Source organism: Nyctereutes procyonoides, unplaced genomic scaffold (genome assembly GCF_905146905.1).
Source record: "Nyctereutes procyonoides isolate TBG_1078 unplaced genomic scaffold, NYPRO_anot_genome, whole genome shotgun sequence".
NCBI classification, from domain to species: domain Eukaryota; kingdom Metazoa; phylum Chordata; class Mammalia; order Carnivora; family Canidae; genus Nyctereutes; species Nyctereutes procyonoides.
This window is the reverse complement of record NW_026575034.1, coordinates 15819981-15831573: the sequence shown is the minus strand read 5'-3', so window position 1 is coordinate 15831573 and position 11593 is coordinate 15819981. Positions and strand designations below refer to the sequence as shown.

Genomic DNA, 11593 nt, shown 5'->3' with positions numbered 1-11593 from the left:
TCAGGGAAGACAAAGTTAGTAGTTGAATTTCAATAAAAACTTTTCACGATTGGTGGATGGAAGAGATAAAAATGGATACTTGCATTAGTAAGAGCCGCCAAAGATGTACTTTTTCCATTAGGATCTACATATCTTTGTGAGTTATCTTTCTCAGCTTATGACAGCTATTAAAATGAGGTACAGAAATAACCTGAACGTTGAATCAGACAATTTAATAACTGCTTCGCAAAGTATTAAAGATTTCAGAAACCACTGAAACCTAGTCAATCATGCTTCTTTCACTAAATATTTTTAGATAGAGCAACAATTCTCCATACCATTAATGTCTCCCCAAAAAAAATAACTCTTACAGTTACTTTTATTTCATTTTATTTATTTTTTAAAGATTTTATTTATTCATGAGAGACGCAGAGAGAGAGAGAGAGAGAGAGAGAGGCAGAGACACAGGCAGAGGGAGAAGCAGGCTCCATGCAGGGAGCCTGATGTGGGACTCGATCCTGGGACTCCAGGATCACGCCCCGAGCTGACGGCAGATGCTCAAGCACTGAGCCACCCAGGCGTCCCTATAGTTACTTTTAAGTGTCTATTTATTTTTTTATCTTATCCTCTATTACATTTCAAAAATGTTTTATGTCCACATGTAGCGAGAGGTGTATGCAACTTACAGAAGTGTATAGACTTAGTTTTTTTTTTTTTTCCTCTTTTGCTAATAAGGAAGTGCAATCACTAAAAGTTTGCAGAGCACAAGTGCGAGGTAGTTAATACTGTGCAGGATTCTCTGACTTCCGCACGGGGTGAAACCCCTTGCACCCACAGAAGTCTTCCGGAGGGGCACCCCGGCGAGGCTTCATAAAGGAGGGTTGAGGGCAGCCCGGGTGGCGCAGCGGTTTGGCGCCTGCCTTCAGCCCAGGGCGTGATCCTGGAGACTTGGGATCGAGTCCCGCGTCGGGCTCCCTGCATGGAGCTTGCTTCTCCCTCTGCCTGTGTCTCTGCCTCTCTCTGTCTCTCTATCATGAATAAATAAATGAAATCTTTTTTTTTTTTTTTTAAAGGGAAGTTGAATGAGCGAGGTTTGGAAAAACAAGTATTGCATCATTTTGTTTAGCCTAAAACTGAGCCCGGTGCCTGCAGGCGGAGCAGACTTAGGTACTCTGAAAACATCCTTACGGGGGTGGGGTGGGGGTGGGGGTGGGGGTGGGGGTGGGGGATGGCGAGGTGCGGAGGGCAGCCCCAGGCCGGGGCCGGCTGGAGGAGGAGGTTCCCAGAAGCGGGACAGGGGAGCGCCGCTGTAACGCAGGGGAGGGTGCGGGGGGGGGGGGAGAGGTGACGCCGCCGCCTCCCCTCCAGGCCCCTGGGAGCGCAGGCGGGGCCGCCCGGAGGCTGGGGAGAGGGGAGGGCGGAGGCCGCGAGCCCGCGAGCCCGCGCGTGCCGCCTGCGCTTCCAGGACGGCGCCAGGGCCGGGGAGGAGCGGACGGAGCTAAGGAGCCTCGCGGTCGGGAGGCGACGGGGCCGGCCCCTCCCCTGCCGGCAGGGGGAGCCCCGACGAGCACGGGGCGGAAGGCCTCCCGCGGAGGGCGCCGCTGCACGGGCCGCTCGTCCCGCCGCGCGCGCCCCGGCGCTGAGCTCGAGCCGCGGGAGCAGCCGGGCGCTGGGCTGCAGCCGCCTCGGCACCTGGGGCGCGGGGCGCGGGGCGCGGGGCGCGGGGCTGGGAGCCCGGCGGCCCGAACTCTCGCGAGAGCGGCCGCCGCCATTTTTCCATTGATTGCAGCGAGCGGGGGGAGGGGCCGACGACGACGGCGGCGGCGGCGGCGGCGGCGGAGCAGCGGCGGAGCGGCCGTGGTCGGTGTCTGCGCGCTGCTGCTCGGGGGCCGCGGCCGAGGCCTCCGCGGTGTTGCGGGAGCGAGGGCGCGGGCGGCGATGACGGCTGCTGCCCTTCTGTCCTGAGACGCGGAGCGCCGCCAGCACCCGGCTCCCCCCTCCCGGCAGGGCGGAGAGGAGCGGCCGGAGTCTGAGCCATGGTGCCCGGCGAGGAGAACCAGCTGGTGCCGAAGGAGGTGAGGGGCGGGCGGCGGAGGAGGCCGGGCCCGAGGCCTGCGGGCGCTGGGGGCAGCGCAGGCCGGGCCGGGGGGGGGGGGGGGGGAGGGAGGGAGAGGGGGAGGGGGGCGGCGAGGCGGCGAGTGCGGGCCGGGCCGGGCCGCGCCGCGGCGGGGGAGGGGCGGGGGGCGGGGGGGCAGTTGGGAGACCCGCCTGGATCCCGGGCCCGCGGCGGCGGCGGCGGCGGGGAGGGGAGGGGAGGGGAGGGGAGGGGAGGGAGGGGGGAGGGGAGGGGGCGAGCGCCGGCCTCCCCTCTCGAGTCTGTCGGGCCGGGACCGGCTCGCCTTTCCCGTACTCCCTGAACGTGTCGAGCCGAGATAACCTCCCAAGAAAAAAGAAAAAAGAAAAAAAAAAAAAAAAGAAACAACAACAAGATTCCGTACCGACGGCGCCGCTCCCGGTTGCGCCCGCGGCCGAGCGTGCAGCTGCCCCCGGGGCTCGTCAAGTCTACGCCCGAGTGGAGATCGTGGGAGGGCACAGTTTTGCTTTTTCTTTTTTTGACTGTTACTTTTTTTTTTTCTTTTTCTTTTTTGAACTCCTCTGCTACTTGGTGAGCCTGTGGGGGGGGGGGCCGTGGAAGGAAGATGGATGGTCGGGGTGGGGTGGGGGGAATAAATAAATAAAAAAAAAAGTAAATAGGACTTTTCAGGTGAAAGGTGAGAGAGCGCCGCACGTCAGCCTCTGCAGAGCGTAGCTGCCCCCTCCCTGGGGTGGTGCGCGCTCCGTTTGGGTGACTTCTTGAATTCTTTAAAAGCAAGCGATACGGGAGGGCCCGCACCTCTTGGCTTCTCTCTTGAACAGTAGTAGAAGGTTAGTGGCTCGGAGAATCCAGCACCGGCCAGTGGATTTCAACATATTAATAGTATCCCTGTCGGCTTTATAAATATCTTCGGCATATCCAAATGTGTATTTTTAACTGGTTGATCATCAGACTGATGTTTGGCTTTTTTTTTTTTTTTTTTTTGAATTTGTCATATACCGTGCATAGAGGCAGGGTCCTGTTGCAACGGGCCCGTGTAGAATCTGGATCATTTGGAAGTGATGTTCATTAAAGATTTTATTTATTTATTTATTTTTTGCTTTCTGTTACTGCTTCATAGCAGTTGGTTGCTACTTAAGCAAGCTCTGACACTGCAAAAGTCGCCCTGGAGTTAAGGATCTAGGATAAAACTTTTTTTTTTTTTTTTCTGACTTTATCAGATGATGGTTGTTTTCTGGGTTATTTAGAAGTGATGTTCATTAAAGATCTTGATTATTTTTTCGCTTTCTTTAGTTGCTTTGTAGCAGTTGGTTGCTACTTAAGCTCTCTGACACTGCAGAAGTCACACTGGAGTTAAGTATGATAAAACATTTTTTTTTCCCGACTTTATCAGATAATGGTTGTTTTCTGGATTATTTAGAAGTGATCATTAAAGATTTTATTTAATTTTATTTTTTTTTTGCTTTCTGTTAGTTGGTTTGTAGTAGTTGGTTGCTACTTAAGCAAGCTCTGACACTACAAAAGTCGCCCTGGAGTTAAGTATCTATGATAAAACATTTTTTCTGACTTTATCAGATCATGGTTGTTTTGCAAGGACAGTTGTTTTTTGGTTGTTGTTGTTGTTGTTGAACTTCATTATCATGTGTCAGTATTTATTCATGGAGCATCACCAACTCTGTGCAAAGCAGATAAACAGATGAATTAATCAGAATTCTTGCCTTGGGAGCTTTCAGAGCTACTAGGAAACAGAATGCTGATCATATTTGTTGAACTTCGTTTAAGGGAGAGGTATTTTACTACACAAGTAGCTGTTACACAAGGACAGAAGTGATAGGTGCTGTAAGAAAGATAAACATGCGTTTTCTTTTAGAGCTACATACTGCTGGTTTTCATTCTTACAAAACCAATTTGTCTTTTCTTAATTTTTTGACCGTTAGAAAAATACAGTATAGGTGGAACTCTGCTTTAAGAAAATGCAGCATCAGATTTATTTCCCTAAGAATTTGATGCCTAAAACAAAAAACATGGTATGGATATACAGCTCCTCAGGAAAATACTTGTGTAAAAAGTCAATACTGTAATACTGCTCTTACCTTCTTTGGATTTTAAAGATTAATTGCCTCTGCTTTAAGACAAACTCCTTACCTGAGGCTTCAAGTACATTCCGATACTTGGATACTTTTTTCTTATACACTTTTTGGAACATATGCCTATATGCCTCCCCCACCCTCCCCAATCCATCTTCCGGCTGTTCTTTTTCCCTGACTCTTCTCTTGATTCCTGGAAGCATGCACAGTAGTCTTAAGTCTTAAGACTGTCACTTTAAGTTTTTGTCTTTTTTAGCTTTCTAACTAGCTCCTTTTTGATTATGGTCATACTCTTCCTGGATTATTCTTTCTTCTCTTCCTTGGGTTTTCTGTTGCATTTGATAATTTAAAAAAAGTCCTTGATTTTAGCAATACTGTACTTTTTTGGTCTTTTTTCCTATATGTGTTTTTTCTTATCCGCCAGCTCATTCAGTCAGTTCCTTTTCTCTCCTATGTCCTTAATTATCACTTTTGTCTTTGTCATTCCCTGTCTTTTTAAAGTTGGAGTAGAATCATACAGTGTTAAAGCTGAGGGAGAGTGTATAGTGATCTTCTAATAACGTAAACCCCTTCACTTTACAGATGAGGAAATTAGGGCCAGAGGATTGAAAGTGACTTGTTTAGGGTCACATAATGAATAAATGACAGTGTAAGGACTAGACCTCATATTCCCTTCCCTATTTCTTGACTATATTTTATCCATTCATATGACCTGGACAGTCTGTAAGAGTAGTTTGTAACTCTCTAAGTACATTACTATGTGAAAATAAATTGCAAAATTAAAACAAAATTGTGCTTCTGTTCTAATGGCTTATTCTAGAGGGTCTTGTTGTTGTTTGTTTAGGACCATTGTCTAGGGCATCCCTGACCCCTACTAGATTTAGATCTTTGTTAGGTGTGTGCATTCATGCATGTGTATAGTTGTTGAATGAATAAAATACTATTTTGGTCCCTGAAGCTCAAGAGCAAATGTATCTTAGAGGACTCCAATGAAGGCAGCTTAGTGTACTACAGGTATTGGCAGATCCCGTGGACCGAATCCAGCTCGTAGCCTGGTTTTGTATGACCCATGAGTTAAGAATGACTTTTATATTTCCAGATTGTAAAAGACAAGTAAAATAATGTTCCATGACACGTGAAAATCTATGAAATTCAAATTTCAGTATTCATAAATAAAATTTTATTGGACCACAGCCATGCCCATTTATTTCCTATTGTCTATGGCGATAGCAGGCAGAGTTGAGTAGTAGCTACAGAAGCTGTTTACAGGATAAATTTGAAACTACTTAGCTTGGTATTCAAGGCCTAGTACACTTGATTCTGGCCACAACCTTCCTTTTCAGCTTATCTCTTTTCCCAAGAAACTCATTTGTAATGCAGCCAAATGGGTTTCTTTCTAACTTGCATTTCACTTCTTTTTGTACTGTCCCTTCTTTCTTATTTCTCTGTTCAGAACCTTCTTACTTGTACATTTTTCCATAAGTACCCCAGAGCTTGTTTATTCTAAAAATCTTTTTATGACCATTTTAACCTTAGGGATTTCTCCTTCTGAGAAGACCTTTATACATGACTAGAATTCATTTGGCAATTAATAAATAGTGCTTGGTAACATCTATTATGGTCTAAAACTGTAATATACATTTTATATATTATTATGAGTTCCTTGGCAGCAGAGATCTTTGTGAATTTCTCTCAGTCTTCTGTTTTTTTTTTGTATGCCTTATAGGTCTAGGACAGTATCCTTTCTGGAGCAGATACTTAGTAATATTTATTGATGTGGTTACAGGGTTGTGAGAAACTTAAAATTCTAACCAATTATCCCCTACTTGGATGTTTTCTGAGGCACCATTTGTTGGCAAGCTGTTTTCCAACCTTTGCTTGAACGCCTTCATGACTAATCTCTGATAACATCTTTGCCTTAGAAGAGATTTGTTATTTTAAGTTTTTGAGTTGAGAGAAATCTACACCTCCGTCTTTTGATAATTGCCTTGGACAACAGAGAAATCTTAAATCATTTCCCATAGTACAGTTTTTTCTTATTGTTGACAGTGGGAAGGGGTGGGGATAAAGGAGGGCCAACCCCCTCTGTTCTACAATCTCAGGATCCTTGGTTCTTTACTTGTTTCTCAGTTGCTCTCTTTTAGACACAATCCAGTGTTTTTAGTATTTCTCCTAAATTGTGCCCAAAGAAGAGCAAAGGGAGTGTGGTCTGTTCATTGTGATTAACAACAAAGCTTTTCACCTCATTTTTTCATTCTATCCTTTGCCTTTGGATTGTATTGATACTGGCTTTTAGATCTCTTGCTTTTACAAAGGTCATCCCACTTTTTGCTTATTGTTTTGTTGTTTTTATTACTCTCTTTCTTTTTTATTATTTATTTATTTTTAAGATTTTATTTGTTTATTCATGAGAGACACAGAGAGAGAGAGGCAGAAAGAAAGGCACAGGGAGAAGAAGCAGGCTCTCTGTGGGAAGCCTGATAGGGGACTAGATCCCAGGATCCCGGGATCACCACCTGAGCCAAAGGCACATGCTCAACCACCGAGCCACCCAGGTGCTCCTTATTCTCTTTATTAGGATTTGTGACACTAATATTATTGAGTCTTCACTCAATATTACTCTGTCATGTAAGGAACATTTTGAGGAGATAGCAAAAATTCATTCTTCCCTCAAGTATCTTAGAGTAGAATTAAGGATGAGCTACATATTTACTAATGGTTTTAAAATAATACTTACAGTGATGTCCAAGTATATAAATGTAGAGAAGATGGAAAAATGGAAGACAAAAGAGTATTTAGTTTCATATCTAAGGTTTTTTTCTGCCTCTTTTCTATGCAATAAACAGTTTTCACATGGAACTAATGGTGATGATAGTAATAACAGTTATTAAGCATTTATTATATGTCAGATCCTGTTATATGTGTTTTGTGTATATTAACTCATTTTGAGTTTCACAGTGACCTTACAAGTATATAAAGACCATTGATGCTGAGAACTCCTAAAACATTAAAGCAACTTGTTTTTTTATCTCTATTTTCTGGTTTTTAATAAAACCCATCAATATTTATTATGTTCCATATCAAATGAATATCCTTTTAATTTTATGTCTCCTAATTATATTACTTGAGAAAATGTGCTTCTTGTACTTGAGGAAATGGTCTTTCTTGTGTTTGGTCGTTCTTTAAAAATTAGCCTTTAAAAGAAATTGGGGATATTGATTCTCCTTTACTAGCAGGAGGCAAATATGGCAGTTAGGTCAAGTGACACTCATCAGTGGTTTACATAAATTGGAGTGTTTAATAAAAAGTCACTGGTATTTCAGGTACCATTGGAAATACTGATTTAATAAACCAAAAAAGCTGAGTGCAGTTGTATGATTCCAAATTTGTCAGGGAAAAAAATGGATAATTTATGGTTATATGCATTGAAAGATTAGAAGGAATACTCTAAAATATTAACAGTTGTTGTTCCTGGGTATCATTGGGCTTTATTTAGGCTTTCTTTACCTATTTCAACAATGGGCATATTTACTAAGCATTAATAAAAAAAAAAAAAGAAACTTAGATCTAATTGTAGTTTTTGAGGTAATTATTGGTATCATGTTATAGGGTTTTTCGTGCTCATGATTTTTATCTTTCCCCTTTCTTGTTGCTCTGTTTGCCACAGAGTAATCTGATCCACTTGCATGGCTTCAGCCTTTGATTGTAATATACCCATTTCTGTCTCCAGCCCTGACCTCTCTTCTAGATTCAGATTTCCACCTGCATACCTGATCTCTCTATTTGGTTGTATGCCACAAATTACATGTAGGTAATATCAAGCTCATAGCTCTTCTCTCTCCTCATGTTCTCTTCTCAATTCCTTCTGTGTTCAATTCAGTTAGTGTTGTCAGCCTCTATTTATTTGCTTAATTAAGTTAGGAGATTTTTTTGACTCCTTTTTCCTTTTTCTCATATTTAAATTAGTTCATCACTTGGAAAATACCTCTTGTACTCTTACGTTTCACTTTGTAGCTCTGCCTCTTTTCTCATTCAAATGTAGCCCGGCTAAGAGGTCTCTTTGACCTCTAAGCTCTTCTCTTTCCAAAGCCATCCTCTCTGCAACTGTCAAAGTTACTTTGTAAGACAGGTGAGATTATGATTTACTTACTTTAAAGTTTCTAGTTATTACTCTCTGATTGCAAATTGAGTAATAGGTACTATTTATAAATACTGTATGCCAGACACGGTCTTATTTCCTATCATACTTCTTGGCAGCTATTATTTTTCATTTTTATAGATGAAGATTTTTATAGATAAAGAGATTGAGGACCTTGCTCAAAGTTTGTAAAGTTTGGTTCTAAGTCAGTATGGCTGTAACCAGTGAAGGTAGTACTTCATAATCTAGCTTCAGTTGTTTTTTTTAAGTTTAATTTTTATCAAAGTTATATGCACAGATTTAAGAGATTCTAATAGTTCTGCAGGACTATTGACAAAACAATAGTCACCTGCAAATTCCCCCTTCCTTTTATTTTGGACTCTTCAGAGACAACTACTTTCAACTCATTACTTTGCTATTTATCTCTGTATCTCAAATGGCATGCTTAGAGTGTTCTTTCTTGAATTTTCAGTTTAAGGCACTATCTGCTGACTTACTATAGTAGAAGATATGGTTTCCTGCTTTCCCCAGCCACACACACACATACACACACACACACACGTCCCTGTCCTGCTCAGTAAGACATACTGAGTATTGTCATACTCCAGGGAGTTTGGTTACACCGTTACTCAGTATTTATCAGTGTGACTGGAAGCTGTTCATAGTTAAGTCCTGTAGTTTACTGTAGTTATTTTCCTTTCCTGTACATTTTGTTTTTCCTGGGATTTTTGTTTGTTTGTTTTTAATTTGCTTTTGCTCATTGTTAATTTATCCAGGAAATTCTCCAGAGGGGCAACACAGTGGACATTTGGCAATGTTGGGTGGGTGAAGGGAGTGCAGGGAGTGTGCTCCTGATACCTAGGAGTGGAAGCCACCATGCTGCCTAACATCATCCTTTGCTGCACAGGACAGCCTCCCACAACAAAGAATGATGTGGCCCAAAATGTCAATATTGGCACTGTAGAGAAGCCATGATTTCGTCCAGCTCTCTCAAGTGTGTAAATCTCCTCTTACTACGTTCAAACCTACTAATTTTTTACTTAAATTTTCTTGAATTGCAGCTGTTGCCTTAGATTTTCCTTTACTAACATCTTAGCGGTTCCCCTCAGGTGTCTCTTGTATTGGGGCTCCTGGTTCTGTATCTGATGTCTTCTTTCTTTGCTTGTTTTCTCACTTTGGAGGACCACTTTCAACTGCGCTCTGGATGGGATATAATTTTTTCCAGACCTCACATATCCTCTTGCTTTATAGATCATTTGGCTGGGCAGAGAATTCTTGGTCAGAAGTAATTTTCTCTCAGAATTTTGCAAACATTGCCCCATTGTTTTCTTTTTTTCAGTGTTGCTGTTGAGACATCAGATGCCTGGAAGATTCTTTTCCACAATTTTGAAACTTTTTTTTCCTTTCTGGAAGCTTAGAGAATTTTTTCCCCAGAGTTCTGAAAACTCTGTATTATGTGCATTGGCATAGGTCTTTTAAAATCCATTTCTGTTGAGTTCAGGGTAGTCTTATTCAGAAATTCATTTCATCAGTTCTGAGAAATTTCCTTAATTTCTAAAAAATTAATTAATTAATTAATTATTTAAAAAATTTCCTCCCTTGGTTTTCTCCATTCTCTCTCCTGAGTTCCTATGGTTTAGGTTTTGGGCCTACTGACTGGTTTCTCTAATTTTCTTGTCTGTTTTTTTTATCTATTTTTCATTTCTTTCTCCCCTGCTTTCTGGGAAAATTTTCTCAACTTTTATCTTCCAGTTCTTCTACTAAGATTTTATTTTTGCCATCATGTTTATAGTTTCCAGGCACTCTTTTTCTTCTGAAAAAAATTTAAATATCCTGTTTCTGTCTTGCGATGCCTTATCTTTCTTAGGAAATTTATAGTTTTCTTCTCTGCGTAATCCTTCTTTCCTCCAAATTTCCATTTTGTGTTTATTTTCTTGGACTTTGTCTTTCATATGAGATGCTTTCTGGAGGTCTGGTGATCCTTCAAGTCAACTCTTACTTAAAAGAGAGGACTTAAAAAGCTTAGAAGCACTACAAGTGGGAGATTATAGTTTTGCCTGTAGAGTGATAGGCTGAATAATTTCCGTGTAGACTCCCAATGACACGTCTTTTCTCTTGTGCTGGATTGATTTCCCAGAAAAGATTTCTGATCTTATGCCTGGAGAGGAAAAGCTTGGGAGCTGAGTAGGAAAAAAAGGATTTGGGTTTCATCATTAAGTATGCAAATACATTTTCATTTGTTCTCCAGTTTTCAGTATGGCATTCCTCACATTCATTTGTGCCTGGCATTCTCTAGTGCAGAGATACTGTCTCATGCTCTCAGAGGTCATTTAGTCTTTTGCCAGGAAGGGTCAAGGAGCAGAAGAGAGGTCTGGGGGTTCTAACTGCTTCTTAAATAAACTTCAATTGGTTCTCCTAGTTTGGACTCCACCCTTATTCCCAGAGTGTCTGAAACTGAGGTTTTTTTCACCATTATCCTTTAATTTTTTTTTTCCTTTAAAATTTTTTTTGTGGAAGAGTCACACAAAGGATAGAGAATTCTCATATACCCTTCACCAAGCCTCTCCTTATTTTAGCATCATATATAAAACTATAAGATTCTTATCAGAAGTAAGAAAAAGGGCCACAAAAGCCATTTTTGTTGCAAGATCCGAATTCAGGATCTTACACTGCGTTTAGTTGTCTTGTCTCTTTAGTTTTTTCTTATCTGCGACAGTCCTTACCCTGTCCTTCTCATTTGGGACCTTTACACTTTTGAACAGTTATTTTGTATAATGGCCCTCAGTTTGTGTTGTCTGACATTTTCTTATGATTTATGACCTATCTTAAGAGGTTGTGAATTAAAGAGAGGGATATTACAGATATGTGCTTAGTACATCATATGGAATCTGTGGGGGAATGTGATGTACTGTTAGTGATGTTAACCTTGATCACTTGGTTATGGTGCTGTGCTGGGTTTCTCCACCATAAAGTTACTATTTCATCTTTAATAATTACTGAATATTTTGAGACTGTGCAGATACTGTGTTTAGGCTTAAACGACTGCCCACTAGTTTTAGCATCCATCTATGAATCTTGTCTTCTTACTGGTGCATTTTATTGGTGATTTTTCTATTTTCCTCATTATTTCTGCATTTATTAATTGGAATTCTGTGAGGAAGAGTTATCCCTTCTTCCCATTTATTGATGTGATTATTAATATTGGTATAGGCCATTCGGTATTTATTTTATTCTTTGTATTATAACCCAATATTTACAATTTTTCTTGTTTTTCAAGCTGTTCCAATATTGGCC

At 41.7% G+C, this 11593-nt stretch overlaps 1 protein-coding gene across 2 annotated transcripts in view; it reads left to right on the top strand.

Annotated features, from left to right (window-relative positions):
- Nucleotides 1-1818: 1818 nt before the first annotated feature.
- USP47 (ubiquitin specific peptidase 47) overlaps nucleotides 1819-11593 on the top strand; it is a 113784-nt gene continuing 104009 nt past the window's right edge. The window contains exon 1 of one of the 2 annotated variants that reach the window (XM_055317661.1): nucleotides 1819-2054. In XM_055317661.1, coding sequence (XP_055173636.1) covers nucleotides 2016-2054 — 39 coding nt within the window. In that variant the 5' untranslated portion in view covers nucleotides 1819-2015. The remainder of the gene's footprint in view (nucleotides 2055-11593) is intronic. The other variant, XM_055317662.1, reaches the window with a different exon arrangement.